The 18,948-nt window shown below is 42.1% G+C and overlaps 1 protein-coding gene across 1 annotated transcript; it reads right to left on the bottom strand.

The window, feature by feature from the left end:
• Positions 1–11,185: 11,185 nt before the first annotated feature.
• Positions 11,186–18,080, bottom strand: LOC132394747 (major intrinsically disordered NOTCH2-binding receptor 1-like). The gene is made up of 4 exons (XM_059971160.1): positions 17,919–18,080; positions 17,260–17,508; positions 11,777–11,947; positions 11,186–11,245 (listed from the first exon to the last, which is right to left on the bottom strand). The coding sequence occupies exons 1-4, from the start codon at positions 18,078–18,080 to the stop codon at positions 11,186–11,188; spliced, it is 642 nt and encodes a 213-aa protein (XP_059827143.1).
• Between the last annotated feature and the right edge of the window lie 868 nt (positions 18,081–18,948).

Below are 18,948 nucleotides of genomic sequence, written 5' to 3' on the forward strand. Positions count from 1 at the left end.
CAGAGCAAATTTAAAAGGAAAGAGAATTCTGGAAACACATATCAGGTCAGACAGCATCTGTGGAAAAAGAAATAGATTTAACCTTTCAGGTCAAAGACCGCTTGATATTCCTGGAAAAGAGGGAATAAAAAAACTGATTTCAATTGCAGTGAGGATGGGAGAGAAATGAATAGGACAAAGGCAATAACTCTGAAAGGATAACAGCAACCTTCCAGATTCAACAGTTTCAGGGAAAGCATTTTCTCCATTTGTATCAAAACTGTTCTCTCTCTAACTGTCCCTATTAACCAAATAAAGGGCTAATTGGTGTTTTATTTAAAACATAGTTCTAGCACAAGGCTTTATTCTTCATGTAAACTTTGTTCCTCCTAATCATTTTACCTTTCCCTGCTACCTTCTTATCCATAGAAAGACATGTTGAAATACTTCTGTTCCTCTACATTTTTCACTTCTCTGCTCTTTATTTTGCATTTCCCTGCCTTGCTTGCCCTTCCCAAATGCACAGCGTCACACTTCATGGGATTGAAATACACTTGTCACTTTTTTGCTCACCCGATCAATCCAAGCGCACACAACGATTCTTCATCATCAGCAAACCTCTTAATCTTGCCGTCTACATTTAAATTGTAAATGCCTCTGAATGTCCAATGCAGGAAACCACAACACATTTATTACCTGGTTTATGAGCTTTTGGGAACGTGATCTTCCATATTTCTAGCCGAGAATGCAAAAAATCTGGTGTTCATTTGTCTGAATAACAATGTATGTATTCTCTCTTGGAGTGCTTTGATGTCCATATGCATGCACTGCATTTCCAGATCCTTTGGGGGAACAATGCATATGTTTAGTGATAAATAAATGAAACCTCAACAATTCTGATCTCTGACACTTCTTCAAAAGAGCTGATGTACTTTTGAATAAACCCACCAAATAAGGCAGTATGGAAAAGACAATGAATGTATTCAAAATTCAATTAAATTTTTTGATAGTGCATTAACATCAACTTTACTCCACATAGTTTTGACCCTGCCTTTAAACTGTCCTGACTGTTTCTTAATTTTTCCTTTCTTACTGTAAGCAATACCTGTGCACTTTATACCAAATGAAATCCCAATATGGCACAGCTATTTCATTATTATTCACATTCTATTTTTACCTTCTCTCACAAGCAAAGCAATTGAAGGCATGTTTCTATTCTTCTTCTGTTTCTATATCTCATATGAGCTATTTACTATTTTTGAACATATTACACATTTTCTTTCTTGAAAGTAATCACCTCTAATTCCACTTTAAATGTTTGGTCTGCAAATGATATCCTCAGTAATAAGGCCACATTATAAAATATGTATCTCCTGAAAATGTGATGTTCATCAGAACCAATAATTAATTACTGTCCAATATGAGCAGGTATCAAAGCCTGGTACATTAACTACTCGACTAAACAGTTTTAGAATATGACTGTAAGTGTAATTTGCAGATACAGCCCGAATTGTGGAAGAAAGAAGAATTACGGTTGATGGATGAGAAGCTAATAAAGTTAGCTGCTTTGTTCTAGATGGGTTCAAGCATGTTGAGAACTGTTCTTATCCAGACAAATGGAGAGTAGTTCAACATGGTCCTGGCTTGTGTTTTGGAGATGGCAGAAAGGCTTTGAGGTGTCAGGAGGTGAGTCAAAAAACTGCAAATGTGTGGCACTTCCTTTGTACTCTGCAAGTTAACTTGTGATTTGATCAGACGCATAGGGAAATTTTTCTTTCAGTCATGGCTAATTTAAAATTCTAAATGTGCTCCCATTATCTTTGATCTCTCTTTTAATCAATGAAATTTCAATGGTGATAGTTCTTTTTTTCAAATATGCAATGCCATTGGAAAAGGTAAGATACCAGGACAAAAAAGCACGTAGAATTTTTATTCGTTCACTACAGACCTTGGAAAAAAATGCTGCTCTTATTCCATTCACTATTTGCTCACACAATTAAAATTCTATTCATTAAACACCCTGACCTAGATTTTCTGAGCTGTGAAGCAATTGATGTATGGTGGGACAACACATTTTCAGTGGATTGATTCCTACTAAAAGAATCTTTACTACTTGAGACTCAACACATTATGCATGATTGAATCAAGCTCACGCAACTGATGTTCATAACATCCATTTTTGTTTCATTTACTCCTTATGGAAAAACTTAGGAGTACAAAATGGTGTGCTATTCAAGAGAATGCCTAATCGAAGTACATGTCCAACTATTCTGTGTGAATATAGTTTGCCTGCATAAAATAATTATCCACTATCTTTGTATATCAAAATATGTTCCAATTATGCACCCTTTCAGAAATCATTCCCAATATGAATTCCTATGCTTACAATTTTAATAGAATTTTGCTGTGCACATTTGTCATTTTGCAATCATTTTGCATCACAGCAGGGGAATAGAAGGAAATTACAGCAGGGAAAATTTACTGATCAGTTTCTATAAAAATGGGGAAATCTGAATTTATAATGAAATATTCCAGTCCAGTTATTTCCCAGGCATTTAATCTTTTTTCCATTTGAAGACTGTATGTAGTCATTTTTGCCAGTGTGAAAAGCCAAGGGGAAATTGACTCGTACATTAAATTTTCATTCTATGTGAGTATATTGTCTCTTATTTTTGATATCACCATTGTTACGTACCTATAGCTCAGCAAGTTTCTTCCTTTCATAACATTGCTTATCACACTATGTACGCTGTGGCTACATAATTCTACCATTAGATGGAGCATTGTAAGTTTTAGCAGGAGCAATTCCCTAGTGCCGAGGCAAAGCATTCACAAGAATATTGATTTACCTTAATTTACTATAGGAAAATCCAAGTAAAACCACTAATACATCAAAAATGATGGGCATGTAGAGCAATATATATGGAAGAAACAAAACCTCTCATATCCAAGTTAATGCAAAAATAAGTTTGTAAGTGTATATCCAAGAGCAACCTGTCGATTATAACAGTAACGGTTTGTCCTTATTGAAACATCTATCCAAAAATATGCAAAGCTTGTCTTTTGTACTTATGTACACCCAGTGGCTATTTCAGATACAGGATTTTATTCTGTATCTAGGTTATTACTATTACCATCCTTATTACGCACTGGACGTACATAATTAAGTGGCCATTGAGTTTACATTGGTTATTTTCTCCTTCTGTACCCATCCACTTGATGTTTTGTCATGCTGGGTGTTCAGAGATTTTTTTCTGCACTCCACTGTTGTAACGGGTGGTTATTTGAGTTATTGTCGCCTTCCTGTCAGCTTGAACCAGTCTGGCCATCCTCCTCTGACCTCTCATTAATAAGGCACTTTCGCCCAGAGAAATGCCACTCACTGGATTATTATTTAGTTTTTGTACCAAAATCTCTGTAAACTCTATAGACTGCGATGCATGAAAATCCCAGAAAATCGGCAGTTTCTGAGATACTCAAACCACCACATCTGGCACCAACAGTCATTCCATGGTCAAACTCACTTAGATCACATTTCTTCCCCATTCTGATGTTTGGACTAAACAACAACTGAACCTCTTGAACTGTCAGTAAGCTTTCATGCATTAAATTTGTGCTGCATGATTCGCTGATTAGATATTTTCATTAACGTGCAGCTATACAGATGCACCTAATAAAGTGGCTACTGAGTGTAGTTTTTATTTTAAAGATCACACCAATGGTGATCACAGAGGTCAGGCATTGTGCAAAACACTTCAAATTATATGCTGAGGAATGATAGGAAATATAAAGATGTAGTAAATTCCTTAACTGCCTCTCAAAATCTAACCCTATGTCCCTGTAGTGAGAGGTAGACATGGGTGAGGCTGGCCAACAGGGCTCTGGTGAAGCTCTACAGGCCAATCCCCCGTACAGTAGATGCTGTGGATTGCAGAAGTGTTGATGAACAACTATACCGTCGACTTCAGAGGATGATGGAGGTGGGAGGTCACTGATGGCCTATGCTCCACTGTTAATAACTCATTGGGGTGATTGATAAGTTCGTGGCTGAAGGTAGAAGGACATGAGTTATTAACTTCAAACTTTATGCATAATCACTTTGAGTTGGCCTGCATGTGCATGTAACGAGAGCTGTATAACTCATCTCCTTCTACCTTAGGCCACAAACTTATCAATCACCCATCTGTGGACACTTTCTAGGGGTTCAAGATCCATACGCTCCACGACTGCTGGACTAAGTGTGTAAATGTAGGAGGGAACTATGTTGAAAAATAAATGTGCTAGGTTTTCTAAAATTGACTTCTTCTACCTTAGGCCACGAACATATCAATCACCTTTCGTACCACAGAATTTAAAGTTGTTGACCCTCTCTATCTCTGATCCCCTAATGAGGGTTGGCTATAGACCTTTGGTTTCTTCCTCCTGAAGCTAATAATCCAGTGTGGACTAAGCACAGGGGCCTGCTTTGAAATTGCAGTGCATGATGACCAGGATAAATTTGGCCATTTGTGTAGATAACCGGGCAGCTGAGTGACAAATAGAGATATGTGCTGAGCCTCCTACTCATTAGAACACTGTTGTCATTGCCTCCTCTCTAGTCATCCGGTACATGCTCTACAGAGGAGCATGCAAGTGGGTGGGGGGGGGGGGTCTGCACCTATCTCAGGAGAAATATGATCATCACAGCAGAGCAAGTTGCTGCATCTACGGCAGCTCTCTTGGACGTCTTTCCACAGTACCCCTCCAACTTGTGCTAGAAGTCACCATAGGAAGCAACTCTCTTTGTATGATGTTGACTCATCTGAACTGCAACTGGTGTTTGTCCTTCCCAGGGTATCTCAACACAACCCACGGATCAACTGATCCCTTAAGGCACTCTAACAGTGGGGATCAACATGCTTGTCTACCTGTCTGGGTCCAATTCAAGTCTCTATCAGCATATCCTGTGCAACTGCTGCTGTCATTGTATCTGATGTTCCAGCTGAATATGTTGACTTTCTTAAGTTTTTTTTGTGAGAAGAAGCCCACCTCTCTGCCTCCAAACTGGCCACACAACTTCTCCATTGACCTCTTACCTGGTTCTAGTCCTCCCTAGGGCCGGAGCTTTTCCCCTTCTTGTCCTGAAATGGTGGCCATGGAAGAATACATCAAGAAGGTACTAGTCTTAGAATTTATCCGCCTGTTACCCTTGCCAGCAGGAGGCGGGTTTCTTTTTTTCTGAACAAGAAGCTCCATCTCTGCATTGATTACTAGACTGTCAACAACATCATGGTGAAGAACCACAACCTTTTCCTCCTGTTTACCTCTGCTTTCAAACCCAGGGTGCAACCAAGATAGATCTACATAATGCTTACAATCTGGTTCACATCTGAGAAGGGGACAAGTGGAAGAAGACATTGAACAGCTCCACCAGCCACTATAAGTACCTTATGATGCTATTTTTTCCTGAGATTTTTCAGACTTTGGTGTAGGATGTGCTCTGGGACATGTTGTATCAGTTTGATTTTTGTATACTTTGATGACATTCTTATCTATTCCCTCTCTCACCAGGAACACCTCCAGCAGATCCAGAAGGTTCTCAGACAGCTCCTCAAAATCAAACTTTATGCTTGAGCCAGAGAAGTGTGGGTTCCACCAACAGCAGGTGTTGTTCTTGGACTACATTCCCTCCCCTTCAGGTGTTTAAGTGGACCCATGTTATGTTCAGGCAGCTACTGAGTGAATCCAGACCATCTATGGTCAAACAGGTGCAGTGCTTCACGGGGTTTGCAAACTTTAATACTGTTCCACCAGAAAGTTCAAATCCATCATAGCTCCCATTAATGCAATCACCAAGAAGAACTCTGCAGGATTCCAATGGGCAAGTAAAGTAGAGCAAGCATTCTCAGAGCTAAAGTGATGCTTCACCACTGCCCCAGTGCTGCAGCATCCAGACCCATCCCATCCGTTCGTTGTCAAGCTTAACACATCTGATGAAGCATTGGAGCTGCACTCAGTATATACTCAGCTGCACTCCTATGCTTTTCCTTCCCAATGCATGACTCCTGCAGAGTGCAACTATGATGTCAGGAGCCGAGAACTTTGGACTGTCCAGGAGATATGGCAACACTGGCTGGAAGGATCGGAGCACCCCTTTCTGATCACAAAAACCTCTCCTGTATTCATGATGCTAGGAGACCCATTGGCCTCTCTTCTTCACCCAGTTTAATTTCACTCTCGCCTACCATCTTGGCAGCAAGAGGACCAAGGCCAATGCCCTCTCCCACCAGTTTGACATCTATGAGGACAACGCCAATCCAGAGGCCATCCTTCCTCACAAGTGTGTAGCTGCTCCCGTGATTTGGGGAACAGAAACAGAGGCAAAGGTCGCCCAACAGTCAGATCCAAGCCAGGTGGACTCATCACCGGCCTTCCTTCAGCAGATGGATATTCAGCATATTCTAGCCAGCTGACTTTCCTTGTAACTCCCTTAAAGAAGCACAGTAATAAAAACGCTCCCTTGCTTACTTCTGCCTACGTTCTGGGAATGCAGACTGGTGGTTTAGATAGATGCTGTTAAAGGAGTGGTATTAGTTCAGTTCGAGGTTAGTGCTTTCAATCTGCGTTGATGGCATGAGTGTCCTCCATGGCACTGGACGCTGACCTCAATCTGTCAAGGACCCTTGTGGTGGCTGCCCGTGCTTCAGACTCCCCACGTTAAACAAAGTTATGCACAAGTATTCTCCATTAGGGGAATCCACCCTAACATCCCAGATCAACCTTTACAGCCACCTTCTAGGATCCTTCAAAAAACAACCCTTAGGACAGGGGTTCCCAACCTAAGATCCACAGACCCCTTACTTAATGATATTCGTCCACGGCATAAAAAAGGAGAACATCGTACTTTATTTGAGTGATCACAATGTAGGCTTTTGCAGATAAAAAGATGGAGGTGTTTCAGATTTCAGAAAGGCCATAGCAACTCATTTATTGAACACCAAAAAACTGAATGCAAAACCCACCAAAAACCCTTTATGTAATCAGACCAGCCTCTTAAATTGAAACCCCAACTCAATGTGGGGGTTGTGAATTATGTACATTTCTGCGTACCCCTCCCCCCAGAATTCACTGGAACTGACTTTGTGAGTCTGTCCAGAGCTCAGATGGGTTGCCCGGCTCGGGTCCCCTGTTCCAAGGGTGGAGAACAGCAGGTGCCTCTGGCTCATCCAGAGGTGCACTGACACACTTATGGTCATGTCATGATGCCAGGGGCACGGTAGCAGAAGTCTCCAACTCTTGGTGGGACGGTTTAAGGCAATATACCGAAATATGTTCAGGTTTACCCCTATGACCTATGATAAAAGTCTATTCTCTCCATTCCAAAACACGGAATGGGCCACCATAAGGAGGCCTAAAGGGATGTTGGTGTCCATTATGGCAGATAAAAACAAACGAGATGGAGCGTAGATCAACAAGACCCCAAGAGTAATGTACGCCATGATGGGAGGTAGGAACAGGTGAAAAGGAATTGAATTTACTGAGGAGGATGAAACGTTTTGTGAGGCTGATCAGGCAGTTATGGCATCAGGAATGAAATTATTCATAACAGCTGCCATAGGCGACCACAGGTCCTATTTTGGAGCTGTTTGGAGCCCCAGCAGGACCCTCAAGAGATGGTCATGCCAATACTTATCCGTCAGTGAGTCCCTTTAAGGAGCAGTGAAACTGCTCACATAGGCCATTGGACACACGGGTGATACTCCATGGTGTGATATAGCCTAATGGCAAGGTTCTGGGCCTTCACAGCCCAGAGGTCTGATGTGAATTGGTCGCAGATAGAGAAAATATCAGAAGGGGTACCAAACACATCTCGGCCCTTGTTGATGCTAGAGGGACAACCTCTGGTCACCTGGTGGTACAGTCTACCATGGTAAGGAGGTGCGTGAAACTGCGGGAGGGGATAAAGGACCAACAACGTCCACATTGATGTGGTCGAGCTATTGCCCAGGGACCTCAAAATGTGCCAGTGGTGCCTGAACATGATGGTTAATTTTTGCCCACTGGCACTCCGCACAGGCTGCATTCCAATCATGCACATCCTTTCAAAGGCCGTGCCAGACAAACTTTTGTCCAGCCTGTTTCTGCCTGGATGTGAAAGGCTATGTATGGAATCAAAAACAATCTGCCTCCAGTTTGTAGGCATGATGGGGTGAGGGCAATCAGTTGAGACATCGCAAAAGGAGAGAAACCTCAGCTTCCCCAAACTTAATGTCGGCCACCACAGGCCCATGACTGTTGTTCTGTAAGCCTGGAACTCTCGGTCAGTAGCTTGGTCGATGGCATGCCGGCATAGCCAACCGCTATGTGTATGGCCTCAACGGCTGGCCGTAAGAGGCAATCAGTCATGGAATTATTTTTCCCTTTGCTATGTTGTACATCAGTTGTAAACTTGGATATGTAGGTCAGGTGGTATTGATGTTTTAGCCATCACATGCATGAGGGGTTTGTGTTCAACATACACTGTGAAATGGCAACCCTCGAGAAGAAGACAAAAATGGAGGACAGCCAGATAAAAACCGAGAAGCTCACGGTCAAAGCGTGCTGTGCTTCCTTTTGGAAGGATGGTGCTGCTGGCTGAAGAAGGCAAACAGCTGCCACACACCTCCAACCAACTGAACGTGCACAGCACCCACAGCACAATCTGAAGCACCAGTAATAATGTTTATGGGTGCATCGGGGAGAGGGAGCGCAAGTAGGGTCGCATTAGAAAGAGCTTGTTTGGTATCATCAAATGGCCTGGTCATGTCCGCTGACCAGTCAAGCACTTGATTAGCGGTATTGCCTTCAAGTGCACTATATAGGGAGAGCATAAGTTCAGCAGCTCCCAGAATACAGCGGTAATAGAAATTCACCATGCCTAAAGACTCCTTATTTTTTGGTAGTACAGGGTGATGGGAAATCTATAATAGCAGCTACTATTTATGGGAGGGGTTTCGCACTTTCTGCAGGGAGGTGATGGCCAAGAAAGACAATGGGTGACAACCCAGACTGGCATTTAGCACAGTTAATAATCAACCCGTGCTGGCTTTAGTGCTCGAAAAGCGCGCGGTGATGAGGCACGTGCTCAGATTTGGACGTACTGCTGACAAGAAAACAAAAATAAAATCTAGGTCTATTAATATAGAGTCCATCAGCCATTGGAAAGTCTGTGCTGCATTTTTCAGCACAGAAACTCAAAAAGGCCAAACCGGGTTACTACAGCTGTTTTGGGAATGTCCTCTGAGCACACTCGCATCTGATGGTAGCCCCTAATTAAATTAATTTTGGAAAAAATTAACTTTCTGGCTAAACTTGCTGAAAAATTGTGGGTGTGTGGGACTGGGTAACAAATGGGGATGGTGGTCTCTTTAAGGCATTGGTAATTGCCACTTGGGTGGCATCCACAATCAGACTTAGGGACCATATGGAGGGTTGAAGCCCAGGGGGTATTTGACCGGTGTACAATGCCAAGTCTTTCAATGTTGGCAAACTCAGCCTTCACGATTGCCTGCTTTTCAAGGTAGGTTTACGTACGTTGCCATGGACTAGTGGACCAGTTGTGGGAATGTGACACTCGACCACATGTTTTGTGACTGTTGTGGAGTATGTGGGTTTGGTGAGGTTTGGAAATTTGCCCAGCAGTCGAGTAAACTCACATGCAGTGGTGCATGCGCTTGACAGAGGTATTGTGGGGAACTCAGTAATGACCCAAGGTCCTTGACATTCACAAGCCAGCGGTTCTTAAGATTGACCTACAGTCATTGGGCACACAGGAAATCTTCACCGAGCAGAGGTCTAATCACTTTAGCCATGGTGAAGTCCCATGTGTTATGTCACCCACTGGAGCAGAGCACACCCATCGTGTCCCGTGAAGCTGGATCTTGCTGCCATTGGTGACCTCCTGTGAGGTTTCATCCCTCTTTGCTTTCTCATCAATAGGTGATGCTGGAACATACTCACTTGAGCACCCGTGTCACACAAGGAGCGTCGCCCAGAAAAGGTGTCTGTAATGAACAGTAGAGGACCTTGGTAGCTGAAATCCATGGTGTTCACTGACCTCTGAAGTCCTTATGCGCTGGCACTGTCAAAGCTGCAAGACGATCAGCACTTCCTAGTGTTTGCACCAAAGTGAGCATGGTAAAAATATAGGCCCAATGTCGTCTGTTTTGCAGCTGTGGCTGTCCTTATGTTGGAGGCCTTGCTGGCCAGGTTTATTGAGGTAGAGAAAGGAGGAGGAATTATGCATCGCTGCCTAGCTGAGTATAGACTATCAATTCCCTATAGTTCATCATGGGTGCATTAGCGAGGGCTATGCGAATTTGATCAGACATTTCTGCATGAAGAGTGTTTTAGAAATAAATCAAGGATGATGATTTTCCCAGAGGGACAGCATGTGGTCCATTCGCTGTGACAGCTTACCATCGCTGAGACTGGGTAAAGAGAACAACTGCTCGGCTTGACGCTACTAGTCCAAAAGTCTGTAAAAGACGTGTTTTCACCAATCGGTATTTATTATGTTCAGGCAGCTGTTCAAGCAGAGACACCACTCTCTCAGCCATGGAGATGCTGAGCAACACTACTACATTGAAATATTTGGTGTTTTTGGCAGTAGTTTCTTGAACTGCAAAATGAGCCTCAGCTTGTACAAGCCAAGCGATGGCATTTTGCTCCCAAAGCTCTGGTGGTTTCAAATCAACTGCATTGGGCGGCATGCTCAATAACTCTGGAATTGTTCCAGAGTATTGGGTTCACCAATGAAGGTTTTCGCAAATAAAACGCCAGAGGTGACTTATGTTTCAGAAAAGTCATAGCAACTCATTTACTGAACCCCAAAAAACTGAACACTAAAAACCCTTTATGTAATTACTTCATCATGTAAGACCAGCCTCTTAAAGTCAAACCCCAACTCAATGTCAGTCAGTGTGAATTATGTATATTTCCACCAATTATGTTACTCAATACCACTACTACTTCTCTCTGAGGAATTTCTGAAGCCCTGCGCTTTATAATTCCAACATAGCATTTAGCCGGTGTTCTCCGCTGGGCTCACATTTGCTGGTACTTGCTCAAGAATGACAGTCACCATGCTGGGCAAAGCAACTGTTGCCTCAGTATGCAACTGCAGTTTCCCGATCTGTCAGTTTTTGAGGTGGTCTTCTGACTTAACAGCTTATCTGTTCATTTTAATTTACACAAGATCCATTCTATTACAGCTTTGTCTCCAACTTATATAGTTTTCTTGTTCCAACTGTTGGTAGTGGCAGGAAGATAATGAATACTATGAGTCATGGAGAACTGTTAGAACATCCATCTTTTTTATTCCACACTGTGCACGATGTACATGACAAACATACATATCAAATGTTTACACAAGTTAGAGTAAACTTTAAAGAACATCAGATTTAGAATTCTTTCAGCTCTTTTCTTAACCAGCATTTTGATTTTGAGTTTTAGTTTAACACATGGTAGTAATAATATGAATATAGTAAGAAGCTAACATTTTAATTGTTGAGGAGGGTGCGTGGGTGGAAGAGGGGGAGGATAATTGGTGGCAATAGGATACAAAGTTAAGCTAAGCAGAATCACAAAGTGATGGTGGAAAAGGATGGAGTTTACAGGGCTAAGAGGGAAGTGCAGGGGAGTGAGATAAATTGGATATTCATTTGAAAAGCTAGCCTTGTCAAATATGACCAGTGCTACTTTAAGAACCAATGTATAACATGAACAAGATTACTGAAGTTGTTTACACAAATCTACATTAACTAATTTAGTAGATGACAACAACTAATAGTACAGTAATTACAGTGATTAAAATGCAAGCCGCCAGAACTATCACAGTTACTAATTTACAGCATTTGGCTCTTTCCAGTTCAGACTCTTTCTTTCTCAGTAGAGAATCGTATCCTGGTGTATAAATGTCATCCAGCCAAAACTTCAGGTCATTGGGATCCTCCTAAATGAAAATAAATCACATCAAAAGGTTGAAATCACTACAAATGTGTCTTTTTGTTAAAAAAAAAGATACCTCAGATGCAAGGAATGTGAGTGTCAGTATCAGAGCCAGAGCCCGATGAAAGTTAGGAAAGAGAGGATTAAAGGAGCATATTCGGACAAGGCTTAAAACCCTGGTCCCTGCACCTTTTTTGGGCTGTGCAGGCGCAGAAAGTGTAGGCATCAGAGACCTATCGAAGTTTGGAGTGCGAATATAAAAAGAACAGACATGGGTAAAGTTGATCTACTTTTGGCTGCTCAGGCAAGAGGAGTGTAAGTGCCAGTGTCAGAGCCCTCCGAAATTTGGGAGAGGGAGGATTCAAGGAGCATTTTGAGAAAGGCCAGTCTTTTTGGACCATGCAGGGGCGGGAATTGTTGGTGTCAGAGGCCTAACTCAGCTGCAAATAAAAGGAGGCTAGGCTCAAGCAGAGCAGCCATTGTTTGACTAAACTAGTGATAGAGTGTGAAGGCTTTGGCTTAACAGGCTTTAGCATGAACATGCAGAGGCACAGTTACAAAGAGACAAGCCTTTTTCTTTTTTAGTGAAAGTAGCCAGCTTGGAATGCTCCTCCTGTCAGATGTGGGAATTCAGGACACCTGACAGTTTCCCTGATGACTACATTTACGGGAAGTGCATGTACTTGCCTGACTGACTGGGTCAAGGAGCTGGAGCTGGAATTGGATACATTCAGAGTCAGAGTATATTCAGAGGCTGAGGATATTATAAATGAGTCTTTTGAAGAGGTGGTCACACCCAGAGTACAGGCTTCGGTGACTACCAGGAGAGGGAAGGGGATTAGGAAGTCAGTGCAAGGTTCCCCTGTGGCCATTCCCCTCAGCCACAAGTTTACCTCTTTGGATACTGCTGGGGCAGGATGACCCATCGGGGCACGGCATCAGCTGCCAGGCTGGTGGCACCGTGGCCTGCTCTGAGGATCGACAATGAAGGGTAAAGTCAAGCTGTAGTGCAGTAGTTCTAGGGGACTCAAAAGTTAGGGGACAGAAAAAAGATTCTGTGGCCACAAAAGTGACACCAGGATAGTGTCTTGCCTCCTTGGTGCTAGGTTCCAGGATGAATCAAAGCAGCTGCAGGATATTCTCAGAGGGACAGGGAACAGCTAGAAGTCATGGTGCATGTTGGCACCAATGACATAGGCAGAAAAAGGGAAGAGGTCCTACTCAGTGAGTATATAGATTTAGGAAAAAGGCTGTAGAGAAGGACCTCCAAGGTTGCAGTCTCTGTATTACTCTCTGTGCCATGGCCTAATGCAGGTAGGAATGGGTGTTGGCACAGAAGAAAGAGTGGCTACAGAGAAGGTGCAGGGGCCAGGGTTTCAAGTTCCTAGAGCATTGGAACGTTTTCTGGAGAAGGGGTGACTGTGCAAGAGAGGAGAGGTTGCACCTGAACTGGAGGGGAACCAATATCCTGGCTGTGAGATTTGCTGATGCTGCTTGGGAGAGTTTAAAACTAGTTTTGCAGGGGGCAGGAAACCAGAGCCCCAGGTCAGTGAGGGCAGGATTGGACCAGAAGATAGTTGTCAGGGGAAGTTTTGAAAGGCAAAAATCGAAGTAACTGGTGTGATGGGTCAGATAGTTTGAAGTGTGTATATTCTTAATGCTAGCTGGCTGGTGGTGTAGTGGCATCAGCACTGGACTTCAAGCCAAATGGTCCCAAGTTCGAATCCAGCCAACTCAATGCACACTTTCCATCCGTGCTGGGTTGAGGGTCAAGCCAGCAATTTGGCCTCACAATAAAGCAGTCAAATGCTATGGAAATGGCAAAAATGCCACCCAATGTGTAACAAGGCGTGACTCCTAGCTTATTTTAATGCTAGGAGTACTATGGGTAAGGGTGATGAACTTAGATCATGAAAAGGTAGAAAAGACAGAGGAAGAAGTAAAGGTGTGTGGGGGGGAAGTTGCACTACTAATCAGGGACAGCATCACAGCTGCACTCAGGGGAGACATAATGGAGGGGTGAAACTCAGGAATAGGAAGGGTGTAATCACACTGAAGGGATTGTATTACAGGGCACCCCTCCCCCCTCCAATAGCCACCGGGACATTGACAGATAGGAAATCAGATTAAGGAAATGTGTAAAAATAATAGGGTTGTTGTCATAGATGATTTCAACTTCCCTAATGTATACTGGGACCTTCTTAGATCAAGGGGTTTAGATGGAGAAGAATTTGTTGAGTGTATGCAGGAAGGTTTCTTAAATAAATATGTGGATGGTCCAATGAGAAGAGAGGCTGTACTGGACATGGTGTTGGGTAATGAGCCTGGTCAGGTGACTGACCTTTCAGTGGGTGAACTGCTAAGGAACAGTGACCACAACTTCTAAGCTATCAGGATAGCTACAGATAAGGAAAGGTATGGTCCTTATGTGAGGGCTTTAAATTGGAGTACGAGAGCATTAGGCGGGAACTAAGAATCATTAATTGAGAAATTAATTAAACTCCTTGGCAAGTCCACATCAGACATGTGGAGGGTATTTAAAGATCAATTGCACAGAGTACAGAAAAGGTATGTTCCTGTCAGAAGGAAGGATGGGGATGGAAAGATAATAGAATCTTGGATGTCCAGAGAGGTGATGAATTTAGTCAAGAAGAAAAAGGAAAAGTATGTCAAGCTTTGGAAGTTAGGATCAAATGAAGCACATGAGGAGTATAAAGAATCCAGAAAAGAAGCAAAGAAAAGAATTAGGAAAGCCAGGAGGGCCATAATAAGTCCTTGGCAAGTAGGATTAAGGTGAATCCCAAGGCATTCCATACATGGATCAAGAGCAAGAGGATCACTAGGGAGAGGATGGGACCATCAAGGATAAAGGGAGGAACATTTGCTTGGATTTAGAGAATGTGAGTGAGATCCTTAATGAGTACTTTACTTCAGTATTTATAAGGAAAAACATATGGAGGACCAGGAGATCAGTGCTGAGTATATAAATATGATAGGACATTGAGAGTGTTGATGGCTCTGGCCCTGTACTTGTTAGAGTTTAGAAGAATGACAGTGATCTCACTAGGTGGAGCTAAAGATGGCTCCAGTGGGAATTTCTCCCAGTTCATCAGCGAAACAATGAAATTCTTCCTATCTAATAGCCCTATTTTCCTTTTCAGGATGCCTTCTGTCCTAACAGGATCTTTGATCTAAGAACATAAGAAACAGGAGCAAGAGTAGGCCATCTGGCCCATCAATCCTCCTCCGCCATTCAATAAGAACATGGTTGATCTGGCCATGGACTTATCTCCACCGACCTGCCTTTTCCCCGTAACCCTTAATTCTCCTACTATGTAAAAATCTATCCAACCTTGTCTTAAATATATTTACTGAGGTACCCTCCACTGCTTCATTGGGCAGAGAATTCCACAGATTCACCACTCTCTGGGACAAGTAGTTCCTCCTCATCTCCGTCCTAAATTTATTCCCCTGAATCTTGAGGCTATGTCCCCTAGTTCTATTTGCACCTACCAGTGGAAACAACTTTCCTGCCTCTATCTTATCTATCTCTTTCAAAATTTTATGTGTTTCTATAGGATCTCCTCTCATTCTTCTGAATTCCAGCAAGTACAGTCGCAGGCAACTCAATCTTTCCTTATAGTCTAACCCCCTCATCTCTGGAATTAACCTGGTGAACTTCCTCTGCACTGCCTCCAAAGCCAGAATATCCTTCCTCAAGTAAGGAGACCAGAAATACATGCAGTACTTCAGATGCGGCCTCACCAGTACTATATATAGTTGCAGCATAACCTTCCTGCACTTAAATTCCACAGGGACACTCAAAAAGCTGTGGTTCTGAATGATGACATGTTCCTGTTCTTGGAGTTCCCCAATCAGCCATATTCTGGTATGCCCAGGCTTGGCCTCAAGTTGGGCGACTTCAGGGCCTGCACAGACCTGTGGACATGAATTCTCGCTGGTGTCATGTACTTAAGCATAGCAGGAATTGGCACATCGCCCATAATTTCCTTCCTGCTTCCTCCCTCCCTTCTTCAAGATTGCAGTGACATTTGCAATTTTCCAGTCCTCTGGAACTATTCTAGAATATAATGATTCTTGAAAGATCCTTACCAATGCCCCCACAATCTCTTTAGCCACGCACCTGTTTCAGATCCATGAGTTGTAGTCTGTCTGGTCCAGGTGGCTTATCTACCTTCATATCTTTCAGCTTCCCGAGCACTTTCTCCTTCAATAGCAACTACACTCACTACTGCCACCTGACATTCTCAACTTTGTGGCATACTGCTGGTAACTTCCACCGTGAAGACTGACACAAAATACTTATTCAGATCATCCACCATATCTTGGCTCTCCATTATTACCCCTTCAGTGTCATTTTTTCAGCTATTTGATATTCACTCTCACCTCCCTTTTACTCTTTACTGTATATATCTGAAAAACAACTTTTGGTATCTGCTTTTAAGTTACTGGCTAACTTACGTTCATATTTAATTTTTTCTCTCTTTATTGTTTTTTTAGTTGCCTTCTCTTAATTATTAAAACAATTTTCAATCTTTTAACATCCCACTATTCTTACATTATTATGTGCCCTCTCTTTTATGCTGTCCTTGATTTCTCTTGTCAGCCATAGTTGCCTCAACCTCCCTTTGTTCTTGTTCTTCTCTGGGAGGTGTCCATCCTGTGCCTTCTGAATTGTTCCCAGAAGCTCTAGCCATAGCTGTTCTCTATTTTCCCTCTTAGTTTCCCCTTCCAAGCAGCTTTGGCTAGCTCCTCTTTTGTACCCCTGTAATTCCCTTTACCCCTGTGATACTGAGAAATATAATTTTACCTTCTCCCTCTCAAACTTCAGGATGAATTCTATCCTATTATGATAACTGTCTCCAGAGAGTTCCCTTACCTTAAGTTCCTTAATCCAGTTTGGTTCATTACACAACACTCAATCCAGAATTGCCTTTTCCCCAGCGAGCTCAACTTCAAGCTACTCTTCTCCACATGGCATAATGCTCACTGTATTCTGGGGTTTACCATGCATTTACTTCACTGTCTGTTTCTTGCACTCCCCTGAACTATACACTTCATCTATTGTGCAAACACACCGAAATATTCTTTCTGAATCCTTGTTGTGCCTCATGTTGTCTCTCCTCTTTTGTTTGAATAATTTTTGTAATCAATCAATGATTCCAAGCCTCTACTGCTCTAAGAATTATCAATCAATTCTATGTCCAATTTACATTATGATATTTGATAGAAGTGCAATGGAAGTTAATGTACTAGTATCTGTCCATCATGATTCTTTCTATAATATATCACCTTTCTTAGATGCATTGCTAAGTTTGTTTGCATTGATTGTCTGTCGTAGTCCTGAATTGTCCAGGAGGGTTGAGCCTTGTTCTGTTCCCAGCCTTCAACTAGCCTACAGTCTTTGTACAGAGGATTCATCTTAATTGTTGACTTCAAAGTCAGTGGAGTGATATGTTGGCTCAGGACTTCATCGATGAGAACCGGGGAGTCATCATTCCACTGCAAGCCAACCGTTCCTACAAACTTCTGGTTCTTACTCTGGAAGACAGTGTATTAACTGCATTATTATCAGAATTAATTTGTGATCTGTTAAAATCCATTGATTTATATCATACGGTAAATCAGATGCAATTAATGTTTCTTTTTCAGTAATGGTTGGAAGCGTCGAGCTAATTTTTTTTTTAATTTAGCAAACTGATACAGCTAATTGTTAGTAGTTGCAAGGATCAATTACATAATTGTATTCAATTGCACTCAGTTTATTTGTCCAACCTGGTCATGTTTGTATTTTAGTGGTCATTTACAGCAGAAGTTTCCATCCTTAATATTTAAGCAAAATTATTTTAATTACAAGGTTAAAGAATATTGGAACAAAATTCTGGAAAGACTTATTTTCACTTCTCATCACAAGAACTAAAACACTGATCAGATTCGTTCAAAACTCCTACCTGTGAATAGACTTGGTTGTGCCACTGCTGACCGTGTAGCACTGCCCCAGAGAGACCCATGAAACCAACCGGGCCAAACCCAGGTCTTGTGCTTAATGCCTTTACATCTAACTGCAGAAATTTATCAGGATGATTGTTATTTGGCAAGACAGACAAGTCCATGGTCCACTCCAATATTGCACTCCAGTCACACGTTGGTTCTGACAGGCAATACGCTCACTTCTAAATTATGCAAGAACTGTTGAATGTTTAGGTAGAAAGCTGAAACTGCATCTGTCTAAAGAGCTCCTCATGAATAATGCATCACCTTTTGTTGATGGATCACATGTCACAGATTACGTGATGCACTTGAGGCATTATGTAAGGATTGGATGGAGTTGGTGGAAATAAGGAGTTTCCAGCTGTTGATTGGTTGAATGGTCTAAAAATGGTGTGTAAACACAAGATAGGGTGTTATTAGCTCCTTCCTAAGCTTACGATAAGGGAGATAGGACTGCTACCTGGGTGTTGCAGCCATATTTCAATAGCAATTTTCATTCGCAGGGATGGGAATCTTTAAGTAAATGTAGAGATGGCCAAACTGGCATCTCTATGATTAAGTAAATCCATCTGACCATTACGAACATTACAGTAGTAAGACAATATTTAATCAGACTCTCATTTATTTTGTGTCACCTCAAAATGTTGATTATGTTGCATTAGTTAATGCATCGTCCCTTCCCGATTTCCCACTCCTGCATATATTTTCCATGCTACAGAGACTGATTCCATGTACTAGAAACTTTGCTGCATAATTACTTACAACACTCTTTAACAAGTAACCAAAAAAATGAAGTATTTAATTTTCAAATTACATATTTTATCCTGGAAAAATATAAAGATTTTGCATCTTATCCAAAATCTTATAATTAAGTTTTCTGCAACAAGGAAATGTTATTGGCATTTCTATTGGTATTTCAAACATGACTAGGAATATACAAACTTATATTTCTTTCTGGTATCAAGAGGAAATATTTCTACATGGTTCTTT

Source organism: Hypanus sabinus, chromosome 5, assembly GCF_030144855.1.
Source record: "Hypanus sabinus isolate sHypSab1 chromosome 5, sHypSab1.hap1, whole genome shotgun sequence".
Lineage (NCBI taxonomy): Eukaryota > Metazoa > Chordata > Chondrichthyes > Myliobatiformes > Dasyatidae > Hypanus > Hypanus sabinus.

Coding starts and splice junctions, on each gene's coding strand:
- LOC132394747 (XM_059971160.1), bottom strand. CDS start 18,080: ATGGACTTGTCTGTCTTGCCAAATAACAATCATCCTGATAAATTTCTG. Junction 17,509..17,918: donor ACAACCAAGTCTATTCACAG/GTAGGAGTTTTG, acceptor ACTGTCTTCCAG/AGTAAGAACCAGAAGTTTGT. Junction 11,948..17,259: donor TAGCAATGCATCTAAGAAAG/GTGATATATTAT, acceptor TTCATTTAGGAG/GATCCCAATGACCTGAAGTT.